The 14821-nt window shown below is 40.8% G+C and overlaps 2 protein-coding genes across 6 annotated transcripts in view; one reads left to right on the forward strand and one right to left on the reverse strand.

The window, feature by feature from the left end:
• Positions 1–2033: 2033 nt before the first annotated feature.
• alox5a (arachidonate 5-lipoxygenase a) lies at positions 2034–8298 on the forward strand. Of its 4 annotated transcripts, none has more exons than XM_070915582.1 (14): positions 2034–2258; positions 3206–3404; positions 3495–3576; positions 3668–3790; positions 4461–4567; positions 4672–4844; positions 4983–5129; positions 5233–5436; positions 5512–5606; positions 6044–6154; positions 6351–6472; positions 6894–6994; positions 7409–7579; positions 7800–8298. In XM_070915582.1, exons 1-14 carry the CDS (start codon positions 2109–2111, stop codon positions 7977–7979), a joined length of 1965 nt encoding a protein of 654 aa, XP_070771683.1. In that variant the 5' UTR covers positions 2034–2108; the 3' UTR covers positions 7980–8298. The 4 variants fall into 4 exon arrangements, with proteins under 4 accessions (XP_070771683.1, XP_070771684.1, XP_070771685.1 ...); XM_070915583.1 differs by having other exon boundaries at positions 5512–5598; positions 6072–6154; XM_070915585.1 differs by having other exon boundaries at positions 2078–2258; positions 5512–5598; positions 5976–6154.
• Positions 8299–11803: 3505 nt separating this feature from the next.
• marchf8 (membrane-associated ring finger (C3HC4) 8) overlaps positions 11804–14821 on the reverse strand; it is a 72484-nt gene continuing 69466 nt past the window's right edge. For both annotated transcript variants that reach the window (XM_070916308.1, XM_070916307.1), the window contains one exon: positions 11804–12231. In XM_070916308.1, coding sequence (XP_070772409.1) covers positions 11927–12231 — 305 coding nt within the window. In that variant the 3' untranslated portion in view covers positions 11804–11926. The remainder of the gene's footprint in view (positions 12232–14821) is intronic.

Consider the following 14821-nt stretch of genomic DNA (forward strand, 5'->3'; position numbering starts at 1 on the left):
GTTTTCGGGTTGCGTGAGCTGTTACGTCATGTAGCTACGTTTCTGAATACTAGGTGACTGTCAGATGTTGTATCTGAACATTAAAAGGTCTGAAACGTGTGGGTTCAGACGGGGAGAGAGAGGATCACTGGAGAGACGATCTTACAGAGCTGTGAGAGATGACGGAAGTGTCAGCAGTCGTGGTGGGGGCGTGTTCAAGCTAGAACTAGCTGCACTTCAATCATATTGTGACCGCTCAGATTCATCATGTGACCCAGTGGAGGGTCCAGACCCTCAGATTGGGAACTACTGCCTTTAGAATATTTAAATATAACAAATACAATTTACAGACTACTGAACACTCTGAAAGCTATTTACTGCAGAGGAAGTGTCAAAAAGGCTTAGCACCTCACCTCTTAGCAGCTCCTCAGTTGAAATGGTTGCCACACATCAACCAGTACAAAGAAACTTTGCAGGAGCTACACACTTCGGATCCCAACAGTGGACCTCAGATGCACAATGGGAAAATATATAATGAAGAGAAAACCTAACTGTAGACATGTACATTTTGATGCACATGAAATTGCTAACGAGGCAGTACACACAACATTGAATTCACAACGTTCATTTCAGTTTGTGTGTGTGTTGACTTTCTTGTAATAATTGGAAATCACCTGGCTGCTCCAAACAGCTCGATGCCTCGTGTGTGAAGGTGTTGTTGAACAAAAGTCTAAAAATCTCTCAACATATAATTCTCCCAGGTGGGAGTAAATAAGAGACTTCAATTTAACCCTTGATTGCCAAGTGTATGTAACAATAAATGATCTGCAGTATCCAACTGTGCCTACCTGCATGGGCTTAAGAGTATAATCACACACTCTCACGGGTGGTAAGTGGCATCTACCATTTGGCAAACAAAATATAGTTTTCAGCAACATTTCTGTTTTCATGGTGCCACTCATTCACCTACAGTACCGCCGTGTACAGAAAGCTTTCATTTACGGCTCTTTTGATTTCAAATTCTTGATCTTTCACAGGTTTTCTTTTTGTTTGACAAGTCTCCTATCAATCCTTCAAGAACAGATCAGCTCTGTTCCTGCTGCTCACTGCAACAGATGATTATGTATGAAAAGGACTCTTCAGATGTTTATCTATGTAAATGTATGTGATAGTATGATGTACTACTACTACATCATAAAAGATGGTTTTGAGAATGACTGAACAACGAAAATGCCTTTTTTTTCCCTATGTTGTCAGTTTTATTTTCTCTCTTTGTACATCTTCAGCTTTGCCTGCCTTGCTTTTCATAAGCAGTGTCTGTATTACATGTCACCGTCTTAAAACAGCACCAAGCCTTGTGTCTTTATTTTGTCTACAAACGTGAACTTATGAATGATCTGACCCTTTCTGTCAGACTGGTACATCCTCCGCACGTACAGACCCCTGTTAGTGTTAGTGTTGATGTTACAGTTTCATCTGTAAAACCACACAGGGACTCGATGATGCATTTGCATTTATTTCACTGAAGCTGGAATACACTACCTGTTCTTGTCCGCTGATTTGACTGGTAAATGAGATGTGTAAAATGTGTATGCTCACGTGTTCCTTGATGTGTTTCATTTTCACATAATCGGTTAAATACAGGTTAGACATGTTAAAACCCTGTCATTCTCTGTTTTTGTCGTTTGTAATGCAGGAATTTGTTCTATTATGCTTAAAATGCCCTACTGTTGTTTGCAGACAAAGAAAATTAATTTGATATCAACTCCTGTGCCCACATTCATGTCTACACAGGAAATCACCACTGATAACAGATCTAGGAAGGGCGGTCGTATTATATTCTGACCTTATTTGCAGCACAAGGGAGGAGATCACTCCTATGTCTGTGTCCTGCACCTCCCCTCTTCTGCCTGATTACACACTTTCTTGGTGTTTGTGAAATGGGGAGAAGAGAGAAGTGTACATCAGATAAAGAAATACAGTTTTGAGCAAAAAGGGGAAACTTAACTTTGCTAAAATCGTGAGGCGATACTTCTTGTGTGTGATAGTAGAATTTCCCCTCTGCAGATTCCTTCATCTTTAGAAGGCGTTTCACGTTTTTGGAGTCCTCTTCGTCACATGTGACCACCATGCTTTCTTACACAGTGACAGTTTCCACAGGGAGCCAGTGGTTCGCAGGGACGGACGATTATATCTACATCACACTGGTGGGCACGGAGCGATGCAGCGAGAGAACGCTGCTGGACAAACCTCTGTACAATGACTTTGAGAGGGGGGCAGTAAGTGATGTTATACTGCTGTAGAGCTCATGACTGTGTGACAAATACCTTCATTTTTATCTTCTGATGAATGATGAGCATCAATAACTGCACACAAACACTGGGTGTGTTCAGATTGTTTGTGCATGTTAATATAAAAGAGGAAGAAGTGTAACTTGAGTCTGTTTTAAAAAAGCTATCATTTTGGAAGGAAAACAAAAAAAGTCTACTCTAAAAACTTTGCTGCTGTGAACATGATGCATTTTTATTGGAAAAGATTAGGTTTGTTGTCTGTCACAATAAATGTACAAAATGGAAGTGCGATCAGTTTATTCTGCAGAGACGAAGTCTAGTGACAAAATACAAATATTGCTAAAGATGATGAGATATAAGTAAGTTAGTACAGTTTATTTATATAGCACCTTTCCCAATCAGACTCCACACAGTCTTTCACAATGAAGACAAAATAGAGCTATATAAAACAATACAAAAGTAATAAAACGGAGCAAAACTAAGCAAAGGCAAGTCTATAAAAGTGGGTCTTGAGCTGCTTTTTAATGGTGGGTGAGGTATCAAAAGAAGATTTAGTGTCCACCTAACATTCTTTATACAGTTTGTTTTAAATTGCAATCTATTTTCACATTGAACATAAGATCAGATTTTTACCTGAAACCTGCAGACCTGAAATTTAAGTTGAAAAAAGACAGTTCAACAAGCTAAATAATATGCTTTTATTACAACATAATATAAAATGTTAAAGTCACATATATGTAAGCTGTAAAATGTGCAAAATCATGTCCAAAAAAAGGTCCAAAAACTACACGTGCCTTACAAAAAGCACATGTGACATTCATGTTTTCACATACATGTGTGAGACAAAACTAATAACACTCATCTGATTCAATAAATGACACTATTTTTCCAGCACACGCTTTATTTTATTTATTTGGCCCCTGACTACATTGCAGGTGGACTCCTATGACGTGAGGGTTGGGGAGAACCTGGGTGAGATTGTTCTGGTGAAGATCGAGAAGAAGAAGTACTGGGTGCAGGATGACTGGTACTGCAGGTACATCACGGTCAAGACCCCGTCTGGAGACTATGTGGAGTTCCCCTGCTTCCGCTGGCTGGTGGATGACAAGGAAGTGGTGCTGCGGGATGGACGAGGTAGAGTCATCAGCTCATCAGACAGTTAAAGTGTAAAGTTAAACAAACAAGCTCTGCTCCGTCCCTCACTTTGTCTTGTGTCTGTTGTAGCATATCTGCCTCAGGATGATAAGACCAGCCTGGTGAAGCAGCACAGACAAAAGGAGCTGGACATGAGGAGAAAAACCTACAGGCGAGTTCACTCTACACATGCAGTTTGTGATTGTTATAGGAGGCCGAGGCTGCTCACTAACACTAACACTCACACTAACTGCCCTTTACAGATGGAAGGAGTGGCAGCCAGGCTTTCCTATGAGCATTGATGCTAACAGGCACAAGGATCTGCCCCGGGACATCCAGTTTGACAGTGAGAAGGGAGTGGACTTTGTACTGAACTACACTAAGGCGTACGTGCTTCCTCTAACATCCTGCTGTAGTAAAGCTTGAACAGGTTTACAGTAGTTGTGAGGACAGCTGATGTCCCCTCAGTCGAGCTCCAGCTTGATGACATGCTTCTATTTTCTGCACTCAGGATTACCTGGAAAAACAGAGGCGTCATTGTGTTTTGTGTTTATCACCAGGGACATTTGCATTGCGCTGTCCTGCAGGCGTGAGGCGCTTGCACACAGACGTAATCACTATTTGCATCATGCAGTAGAACAAAAGCTAAACAATTTTGTATGATAATGTCTGATTTGTGAAATGGAAAAGCAGTTGAGATGGAAAATGAGTCATGAACATTTTCCACAGTGAGCTTCAAAGATGTTGACAGAAATGCTGCGTCTTTGTGGACAGAAATTGTCAAAGTAAATATGCATTTAATTCTGCCTCTTGCTGCAAAAATGATCATAACTGCATTATACAGTATAACATGTAGTTTTCTTTTCCAGAACTCATTTTAATTGCAATTGTCTGAAATTGACATATTACACAAAAATGCATCAGAGTTCAGATACTTTGACCTTTTTGATGTGAATATGGAGACAAATATGATCATGTATAAGTATAGCTGTGTAGAACTAAAAGAGTATAAGACTGATGAGGATGATAATGATGATGATAACTATGAATTTCCAGAATAGAGAACCTGTTTGTGAACCAGTTCATGCACATGTTCCAATCTTCCTGGAGTGACTTCGCTGACTTTGAGAAAATCTTTGTGAGAATCAAAAACACAATCTCAGGTCAGCCTCACATATTACATTATATTTGATTACATTACATTACATTATATTATATTATATCATATCATATCATATTATATTATATTATATTATTTATCATCCAGAGTATGTGATGCAACACTGGAAGGAGGACTTCATGTTTGGGTACCAGTTTCTGAATGGTTGCAACCCCGTATTGATTTGCAAGTGCACCAAACTCCCTGACAAGTTTCCTGTCACTCATGAGATGGTTTCTGTCAGCCTGGAGCGAGAGCTGACTCTGGAGCAGGAAGTAGAGGTAGACGTGGCTATATCTGTCTCTGTGAATCTATTTGACTTCATGCTCTATTTATAAGATAAAAAGTCCGCTCACAAAATGATGTCTCTCTTTGAGTCTCCCTCTGACGTACAATGTAAATCAATGTTCTGGCTCCAGGCAGGTAACATTTACATAGTAGACTTCGAGGTGTTGGATGACATCAGGGCTAACTGCACAGACCCCTGCACACTGCAGTACCTGGCCGCTCCGATCTGTCTGCTCTACAAGAACGCTCAGAACAAGATCCTGCCCATAGCCATACAGGTGATGAAGAGCAGCAGCAGGTGTTTTCACATTTCCTTTTCCAGTTGTTGTTTCAGTATAAATCAATTTCTACTTTTTTTCCTGCTTCTCTTGTCTTTTCCAGCTCGGGCAGACTCCAGGTGAAGACAACCCGATCTTCCTGCCCACTGATGGTCAGTACGACTGGCTGCTGGCGAAGATCTGGGTCCGCTCAGCTGACTTCCAGTACCACCAGACCGTCACACACCTGCTCAGGACACATCTGATGACGGAGGTGTTTGCTATTGCCATGTACAGGCAGCTCCCTGCCGTTCACCCCGTGTATAAGGTAAAACTCTGACTCATTGGTTGACTGACTGATTAATTGACTGATTCATTCATGGATTGATGTTCTTTCTCCCAGCTACTTAGCCCACACATTCGTTTTACCATCGCTATCAACACCAAGGCCAGAGAGCAGCTCATCTGTGAGTGCGGCATCTTTGACAAGGTGAGTTTGTTAAGTTAAAACCTGCTAAACTGTATTTACTGAACACAATTAAGGGGCACTTTTGGTCACAAAATGACAAACTCAACAACAAGTTGGGGCTTTTATTTTTGGGTTAAAAGCAAACAAATGACATAAAATAATGTGCTGGAAGAGCAGGAAGGCCAATTATATTTTCCTCTAACTAAATAATATTCAGAAAATGACAGTGTCAACACAACATGTAGATGTATGTGGTTTCTCTGCTTTAAATTGGCCTTAGTACGTTCAGTAACGGACACTCAGTCGCATGCATATATAGAAATTGGAGAACACAATCATCAGCCACAGGGATAATGAGTGACGTGGGATGATGCTGTATCTTCTCCCTCCTCGTCAAGGCAAACGCAACAGGTGGAGGCGGTCATGTCCAGCTGGTTCAGAAGGCCGTGAAGTCTCTGACCTTCAGGTCTATGTGCTTCCCGGATATCATCAAGGCCCGCGGCGTGGACAACAAGGAGGAGCTGCCCACCTACTTCTACAGAGACGACGGCTACAGGGTGTGGGAGGCCACCAAGGGGTGAGGAACAACTCTTTTGCAGAGTTTTTACAGACGGCAGTGATGATTACTTTGTGTGTTTGAGGGAGAGAAAACAGTCATGACGAAGGATAAACAGTGAGAGGTGAAGGAACATTTCTACCCTACAGAGTTTCACAGAGAGAGAAGTCACAGCATTTTTCCTTTCCTCTATGCTGTCCTGTTTTCTTCCTGGCAGTTTTGTGTCTGATGTGGTGCATATTTACTACACCAGCGATGAGACGGTGCAGGAAGACGAAGAAATACAGGCCTTCATTAAAGATGTGTGCAGCTTCGGCATGCAGGACTTCGATCACTGTGGTGGGTGCACATTACAGACGTCCTATTGTATCATTCTTCTTTTAGCGTTGCAACAACAATAGCAATGCAACAACTAACCAATACGTAAAAGTTTATCCTTTCAAGGAGCGAAACAGCTCATTCCCCTTCAATATTTCAGTTCATGATATTCTGGAGAAGACAGATATGAGAGGGAACAGACAGCATTACAAATTCAAATCTGTTCTGTCAGACGCAAGGTTTGAGGGTGAAGACAGGAAGCCACAGGGGTCTGATGGCGTCACTGACTGAGCCCCAGTGTTGTAATACCCTTCCTGCATTTCTCCATCATCTATCTGAGTGCATTGTGCAAGGATCAACACACAGCAACCTTTGCCAAAGATAAAAAGGTGGGTTATGTGTAAAGATTTAAGCTCACTTTGTCATTTCAATATGTCTACAGAGTTTCCCAAGTCCGTGAAATCACGTGAGGAGCTGATAGAGTATCTGACCGTCGTTGTGTTCACTGCGTCAGCTCAGCATGCAGCAGTCAACTTCGGACAGGTGAGTAATACATAATCAGGACCTGACATTCAATATTTTTACGAGACTGGTTTAAAGTAAAAGATATTATAAAAATGACACGCTGGCCTTACAGGTGTGTGTTGAACAAGATTAATTCTTGTAGATTAGCTGACATGCATTATGGCCAGATGTTAATTTCTACAAATTTTGTTTGTGTGTGTGCTCACACAATGCATACAGTGGTGGAGGAAATACTCATGTCCTTGATGTAAGTAAAAGAACGAGAACAACAGTGTAAAAATACTCCACAGCAAGTCCAAGTCATTCATTCAAAATCCTACTTCAGTAAAAGTATTATCAGCAAAATGTACTTAAAATATCAAAAGTTCTGGTTCTGCAGAAACATGTAAATGTACTGCACACACATTCTGTATCTTTGTGTATGATGTGTAGTACGACTGGTGTTCCTGGATCCCTAACGCTCCGTCTACCATGCGAAGGCCCCCACCCAACCAGAAGGGCTTGGCAGATGTGAACTTGATCATCGAGAGCCTCCCTGATCGCGGACGTTCCAGCTGGCACCTGGGGGCCGTCTGGGCCCTCAGCCAGTACCAGGAGAACGAGGTACAGAGATGACACTAAGTGTCCAAACACACAGGCAATCACACACACACACACTAACACACACGTCTCGGCACAGACTGGGCTGTTTTTAAGGACGACACAAAACAATCTTAAGTCTGATACAAACTATACATTTCTAATTCCTTCTGGTTCAACATATGCGTTTGTCCTCGCAGCATGCCTCTGGGCTGAATGACCCGTCTCCTCTCTCTCCCTGCAGCTGTACCTGGGCATGTATCCTGATGAGCACTTCATAGAGAAGCCAGTGAAGGAGGCCATGGAGAAGTTCAGGAAGCAGCTGGCAGAGATAACCAGCTCCATCAAGAGGAGGAACGAGGGAAAGAAGCTGCCTTACTACAACATGTCCCCTGACAAAATCCCAAACAGTGTCGCTGTTTGAGGAATAAAACTCACTTCTTTGTCCTCACTTAATATTTTGCAAATACCACACTGAGATTCGGCTGATATTACTGATCTGTCCAAATATGCTGTTAGAAAACTCTTTGTCAGCAGAGTATGTGATTTTGGATACTTCTACATATTTAAATTCAAATTTGCAAACCTCAACTTTGCTTCTAGATGTTTGTTTTGTCACTTCTTTGGGTGAAAATTGGTTAAGATGTTATTGCATGGAGTTGCTGCCAATTAAAATGTTTTCATTTGTAGCTGCTGTGTCATTTCTAAGCTCCTTTTTCCTGAGTGCAAAACAGGAGACGTCTGCCACCCCTGAATAAAAAGTTCAACTGTTTTACATGTGATGATACTCATGCAACATCAAATATTGTGTTACAGTGTCACTAACAAACATTTCAATTCAGAGTGCATGAAGCACACATTGAAAAAGACACAAAGCGTTAAAAGTAACTTAATTTTTATTTGGTTCTTTTTAATTCTACATACTTTGTTCAATAATGGGTAATTAAACTGAAAACACATCAATATTTCTTAAAAACATAAGTACTTTTACCAAATTCTTTACAATTACTATTCCAAAGTAAATTCACAGACAAACTTGTGGAATGATATCATAAGACAGGGAAACAGTCATATATGTTCAAGTCCAGTCAGTAGTAAACAAATGTAGCTTTATGCAAGTTACACTATTCCCAGACATGAGAAATTTTAAGCGACGGGGTAACGACAGACAGAAAAATCTGGACTTAAACCTAAAATACTGGGACAGCGAGGCTGGGAAGGTACATTTCCCTCTCAGTCAGTGTCCTACTCAATAAGATTACACAATGAAGAAATCAGTTTGTGGTGATAGAGACACTAAGAAAGAAATAAAGTAAAAGAAAAAGCTGCTCTGCCTGCTTGTAAAAGCGTCCTAAAGTGGCCTAAATCTTCATCAGGACTACATCAAAACTTCTTTCTCAGACTTCATGAAAGGAGCCAGCTCCTATGAGTAGAAAGTGAAAAAATAAGCACAATCTACAGCCATCTTTAATCTTCCATCTCAAGGAAACTATATGTCTAAATATTCCATGTTTTCATGTGAAAACCATGAAATGTGTGAATTTGATGCTGTGGTTTAATGTCTGTATTCTGCATATTTAAAACAAAATTCAGCAAGCAGAAAGAAACGAGGAGGGAGGAGAAGATATTCACATTAAGGTCGAGCAAACAAGCTTTTTACAACTCTAATATCTAAATGACAAACTTAAACGCAAAACAAAAGAGTGAAAGTGATTTTGTGGTATTTATGCCTGGGAAAAAAATAAGTAAGTGTAAGTTGCATAAAATTACTAATGAAAGGGGATTTTTTAAATGAACAAATTGTACTCTGTTTTCTTTTAAAAATAAATACAACACAAAATGAAGAAATAATCATTTTATACCCAGAGGACACCCTGGACATTAAACACCATTACATAACTACAGAATAGAATAACAACAAAAGGGTAATTGCACTTTTTATCTGTCTAATTGCACTGAGCCTCGAGGGTATTGAAGTTTCAGAGAAGCTTCTCGTTACTAGGTCTTAATCCAACTTGACACACAACAACTCCCTCGGCTCATATTATGTATTAAAATTATATTAGACTCCAGATCTCAAGTCACCATGGGGCGTATACACAAGTACAGTATGCATTGTTGCAAAAAACAAAAGCGCAGATTTCGTTTATTGCTGCTGCTGCTGAGCAGTAATTGTCAGGTATGTTGTTGGACCATCGGTGTTCACAGACAGTATACTGGTATCAAAGACTGATTTTCAAAAATGTGTGTGTTGCTGGAATGGCTGTGAGGCTCAACATGAGCCTGGCATTGCTGTGCTCCCACATACACAAAAGCACTTACAATGACTGTAAGCCCAAAACACATCGCCCTGAGAAATCAACCACTGCCTACATCAGACTGCAACTTCAGCTGCACACCAGCAGGTGGCGCTCCAGTCAGCTCGTCAATGATGCGTACTGTGCATCGGTCACAGACAGCAAATGTATGTATGTACTACATTGCTTTTATTGCAAAATAAATGGTTTGTTAATGAAATACAGTTAAATGTTGATATAAAAATCCTTTTGAATGCTGAAACAATGTAGTTACAGTATTTAGGCTGTGCTTCACTGTGCTTCTTCTGAGAAATTAAAAAGATCAGGTGTTGGAACAACTCATTTGAGCCACATAAGGCCAGGTGTGAGAAAAACACTTGATCAAATGAGAGGCAACCTGCTGGCTGCCTTGTGATTGAATACTAAATTAGACATCCGCCACCATGTGATAAGAGTCTTGCAAAACACGAAACAAGACACTTTCACTGAAACTGAGACTTGTGCTCGTCTGAAATGCTCCGTAATGATCATATACGTCGCGTCTAAACATCAGATCTTGCACCTTGTACTGTGCTGAAGTGTGTTAACTGGACAGATGCAGGTCCTGACACGCAGAGGAAAAATGAGCCTAAAGCTTATTTAAAGCTTATTAATACACACTGTTTTTTAATCAGAACTATTGATTGGGGTCAGTGAATGCACCGCCTGCACAATGGGAGCGATGGGAGGACAGACTGCAAATAGGCAGCTGTGGATTTCTCAAGGCATATCCCGTGACTAAGCAAACAAATCAACATATTAAAAACTGCACATGTAATATCACACTGTAAATACTGTGTCATTCACATGATAGAAAAACATGAGCGACGCTGTTGATGCCCAAAGGCTTTATGATCTCAAGACATGGAAATTATCTTGCAATTTCCTGTGACCAGTAAAAAAATGTTTGTTTTTTTAATATTTTATTTCTTTTGTTTTTTTAATCATTTTTTAAAAAGTTTACATTCTCAAAGCCTTCAGAAAGTTCATGTTGGGGTAGAGAAGTCATGTGGCTGGATTTTCCATTATCTGCATCAGAGCCATGAGCCTGACATGTCATTTTCAAAACTCTTTTTTTCCCCGTTTTTAATAAAACACTCAAATGTTTCTTTTCAGCATGATTACATTTTTTAACCCCAATTCCTTTTTTGTCATCCATGGGAGGGTTCATATATATACGTGTGCGTGCGCGAGGAAATGAAATGTCAAATAAAACAGGAAACAAACATTTCCAAGTTTGTTTGAGTGTGCTCTCCCCCATGAACATTATAAGACTCAATTCATAATAAAGAAAAAAAAAAAAGAGGAGCAAAGAGGACGGGAGGGGATTTGTTGTGGGAACTAAAAAACAAAAGTGCTTCGATGCATGTCCAGATCAAGGCCTGGTCGGATCCAGACCAGCTCGGAGCTGGCAGATCACAGCAACAGAGATGGCAGTAGCTGGAATGTTCCAGAGATCCGATGCGCGGCGCTACATACTGATCCACGGCAGGTTAGCCCGAGACTCACAGGAGGTAAAAACGAACAAATCTAACAAACCCCACAAGTAAACAAACCACGCATCAGAGACGTGTAGACCTCCAGAGCCGTTTGTGAGTCTATTTGTCTCAGTCCTGCTCTCCCAAAGGTGTACATACAAGAGTGTTTGTGTGTGTGTGTGTGTGTGTGTGTGTGTGTGTGTGTGTGTATAGAGTGGTATGCTCCAGGCCTCTTCAGACATTTACAGAAGTCAATAAAAACAGTCCCGGTCCTGGGAAAAGGAAAGAGGCGAGAGTGTGGATCGAAGGTGCAGCTAGAGGGAGGAGTAAGGTCTGATGGGAGGAACGTGGATAGTAGAAGATAGTCCTGGTCTGTCTGTCTCTGTCGATGCAGTTTGGGAATATAAGATGACCAGAGGAGGACAGTAGGCCAGTCTGGGATCAGGAGAAGGGGAGTGTCTGATCTTTCCTCAGTCACAGAGCATTTCCACGACTGCTGCTCTTCACTGTGGGCCTGTTGTGTATGTAGTAAGAGTAAGACAACCAATAGCGAGCGGTCAGACATGGAGCACCTCCATACTGTAGTCCTCTGTCTCTGTGTACTGGGAGGAGTTTGTGTCCGACTGGGTGGGGGCCAGAACCTCCTTGTTATCCAGACTGGGCTCCAAGAGAGGCGGCTTCTCCAGCGCCAGCTTTTTACACGTGTCTGGCCGGTTCTGGACGTATATGACCCGGTTGTAAGCCTTGAGTCTCCTCCATAGATGGATGTAGACTTTGCACTGGACGTACATGAACACCAGTCCACCTGTGAAGCCGATGGCCACCACCACCAGCTTGGTCCAGAAAGGCCATTCCAGGATCCCTGAGGAACAGAGAAGAGACAAAAAAGAAACATGTGTACAAGTGAAACACAGACCAGACTGCAAAAAAAAAAGACAGAAAAGAAATTGGATTTTAGTATTATTTCTGCATCAATGTGATAAAGTTTTCTGATTTATAAGATATCTAATTCACTAAATTAGACAAAAAAACAGAAATGGACACGTTTCTCGACTGATATTCCAGAAAATGCACACAAATGTCACATATATCTATAATGTGATATAAAATTACACACACCGCATAATAGGATTTTATCCATATTGCCTATTCCTTTTAAAATCAATATGTACTTAAAACTCCATTAAAATAACTAACATCAATAAAATCAGACATGGTGTTCATTGTGTAATTGTCTAAGCCGAGCAGGTTTAAAGTCTGCAAGTTGATTTTCATACTGTAGCAACATGAATAGAAACAAATGGGGGCGTCCTGGTGGCCTAGAGGTTCAGGCATCATCTCTCCAGTGTCGCTGCCCAATTAAGGCATAAATGCCCCCAAAACAAACAAAATATAACAAAAAGACACAAATGCCTGCTTGAGAAGCAGGAACAACACCACTGAGAACACTACAGCAGGCTTTACTAAATGGGGATTTGTAATAAATTTGCTAAACCGTACAAAAACATTTCTATGGCCCCTGAAGCAGTTGCGGCATCACTGCAAATTGCAAAAACCCTGAATCATAACGCTCGAGGTAAGAGGTAAAATTAGGAAGTGTAAATATTTGTAAGACGCTGCAGGATCATCCAAAACAAAAACTAAGAGGCAGAAAAGGTATCTTCAAAAACAAAAACAAACAAAAAACGTCTTCTTTGAAAATACACAGCTGACCTGCAAGCCATCACTCTTTTCATGTTGGCTTTTATATTTCAGGTAGTTTGAGACATGAACACAAGAGAGGTCCACAACTGAGTTACTAAATCCTACCTTTGATGATAAGTATTGGAATGAAATACAAAAATCCCGGATATAACAGGAGGAGTACCAATTCAACCAAGGCAAACATTAACAGTATTAACTATGCTTATGCAGGACAGCATTATTGTGCTCTGTATCTAACTTTATGAGAAGAGATGAATGTGTCGTTTGTTGTGTGAGAATATCTCAGTGCGGTTTGTTTTAATCAAAACCCTCAGTCACAAAGCATAACAGAAAATAAATCACAGCATGTTCCTCGACTCTGCTTGTCTGCGATCATTAGGTTGGAACATTCAGTGAGGTGGTGGTGTGAATATAACCAGCTTTTAAGGGTGAAGAAGTATCATTTTTATCCTGAAATCAAGGCGGAAGGAAAGGGAAAGAAAAGGGGTGTAAAGTGCAGTTGGAAAAGAACTGGATACAGCTGACAGAAAGGCTGACGTGGGGGAAAACACAGTTTGAAAGTCAAAAGGTCAAAGTTGAAATGTTTACCTGGGATTCTTCCGGCTGCATGGGTAAAGAAAGTGTAAGTATCATGTATTACCAAAGACATACAAACAGATTGATAAAAAAAGGCAAAGCGCAGAAGCAAATATCACAGTTGCACACTTTAAAATGTAATTCATCATGCAATCATAAACATTCAATCTGATTCACAAACCAAATACATTTCAAGGTGTATTAAATCTAAATCTGCTGTAATCTTTGCAAGCAAATTGTGAGAAAAACATAACTGTGGTTCTGTGTGACTTGGCAGAGGACAAACAGGACTGGTGAGGAACTATTTGGCATCACCATGGTGATTGAACCTGACAGTCTGAATCATCAGGTTGGGCTAAACAGGCACAGTCTGCTCTTCCATCCGTACACTGTCTCAGAAGCACCAAATATGCCAGAGAGGAATGAGTGGCAGAAGACGTAGTGCCAGCAGATGATACGACAGCTCATCGTTAAAGCAGCCTTCTCCATTTTCAGCCATGATAGCGAGAGCACAGCGCTCTGACGATGGCGACGACAATCTGTCCGTAACCGAGCGCCACTGACCACTTTGGTCAAGATGGATGTAAGGAGTGATCCAGGCACTAGGGGGTGTTAAAGGGGCTTAGTCACGTTTTCCTCTTGTTCTGAGGTTTTAAAAGACCATAATGATAAAATACTGTCCACATGCTGGATTACACTGGGGAACAATTTGAAAAAATTATTCTGTTGAGTTAGATTTTTATGCTGATTAAAACTAAAGTTGGCATGCTGATTCCAAAATTGCAGTCAGTTTTTTTCTAGCACGTCAAGTTTTTTCTCCACAGCTTACCCTCCCGATAAGCAAAATTCCACTGATTAGCTGTAGTAAGACTTGCCAGCTGATTACGATTGGACTCATCTACAGCTACGTGGCAACTTGTTTGTGCAGTCACAATTGAGACAGTGCGGTGAGAGGTGTGTGCAGCTCCCAATAGGTCAGTACTATCACACACATATCTGTTAAGTACAGTATTTTTCATATTTTTTAAGAAAACGGGGATCCTATAGTTCAAAAACTTGACGTGATAGAGAAAAACTGAGATCAGTTTTGGATTCCGCACCCAAAAATTTGTTAAAAACAGCTGTCAGACCTAACTCAACAAAAATTGTGTTCCCCAGTGTTATTGCTACAG

Source organism: Enoplosus armatus, chromosome 12 (assembly GCF_043641665.1).
Source record: "Enoplosus armatus isolate fEnoArm2 chromosome 12, fEnoArm2.hap1, whole genome shotgun sequence".
Taxonomy (NCBI): Eukaryota; Metazoa; Chordata; class Actinopteri; order Centrarchiformes; family Enoplosidae; genus Enoplosus; species Enoplosus armatus.

What these genes read in the sequence shown, in the direction of transcription:
- alox5a (XM_070915585.1), top strand. Translation starts at nt 2,109, where the DNA reads ATGCTTTCTTACACAGTGACAGTTTCCACAGGGAGCCAGTGGTTCGCA. An exon ending in GGTGCTGCGGGATGGACGAG is followed by an intron (nt 3,405 to 3,494) that starts GTAGAGTCATCA and finishes TGTCTGTTGTAG; the next exon opens with CATATCTGCCTCAGGATGAT. An exon ending in CTCTGGAGCAGGAAGTAGAG is followed by an intron (nt 4,845 to 4,982) that starts GTAGACGTGGCT and finishes TTCTGGCTCCAG; the next exon opens with GCAGGTAACATTTACATAGT.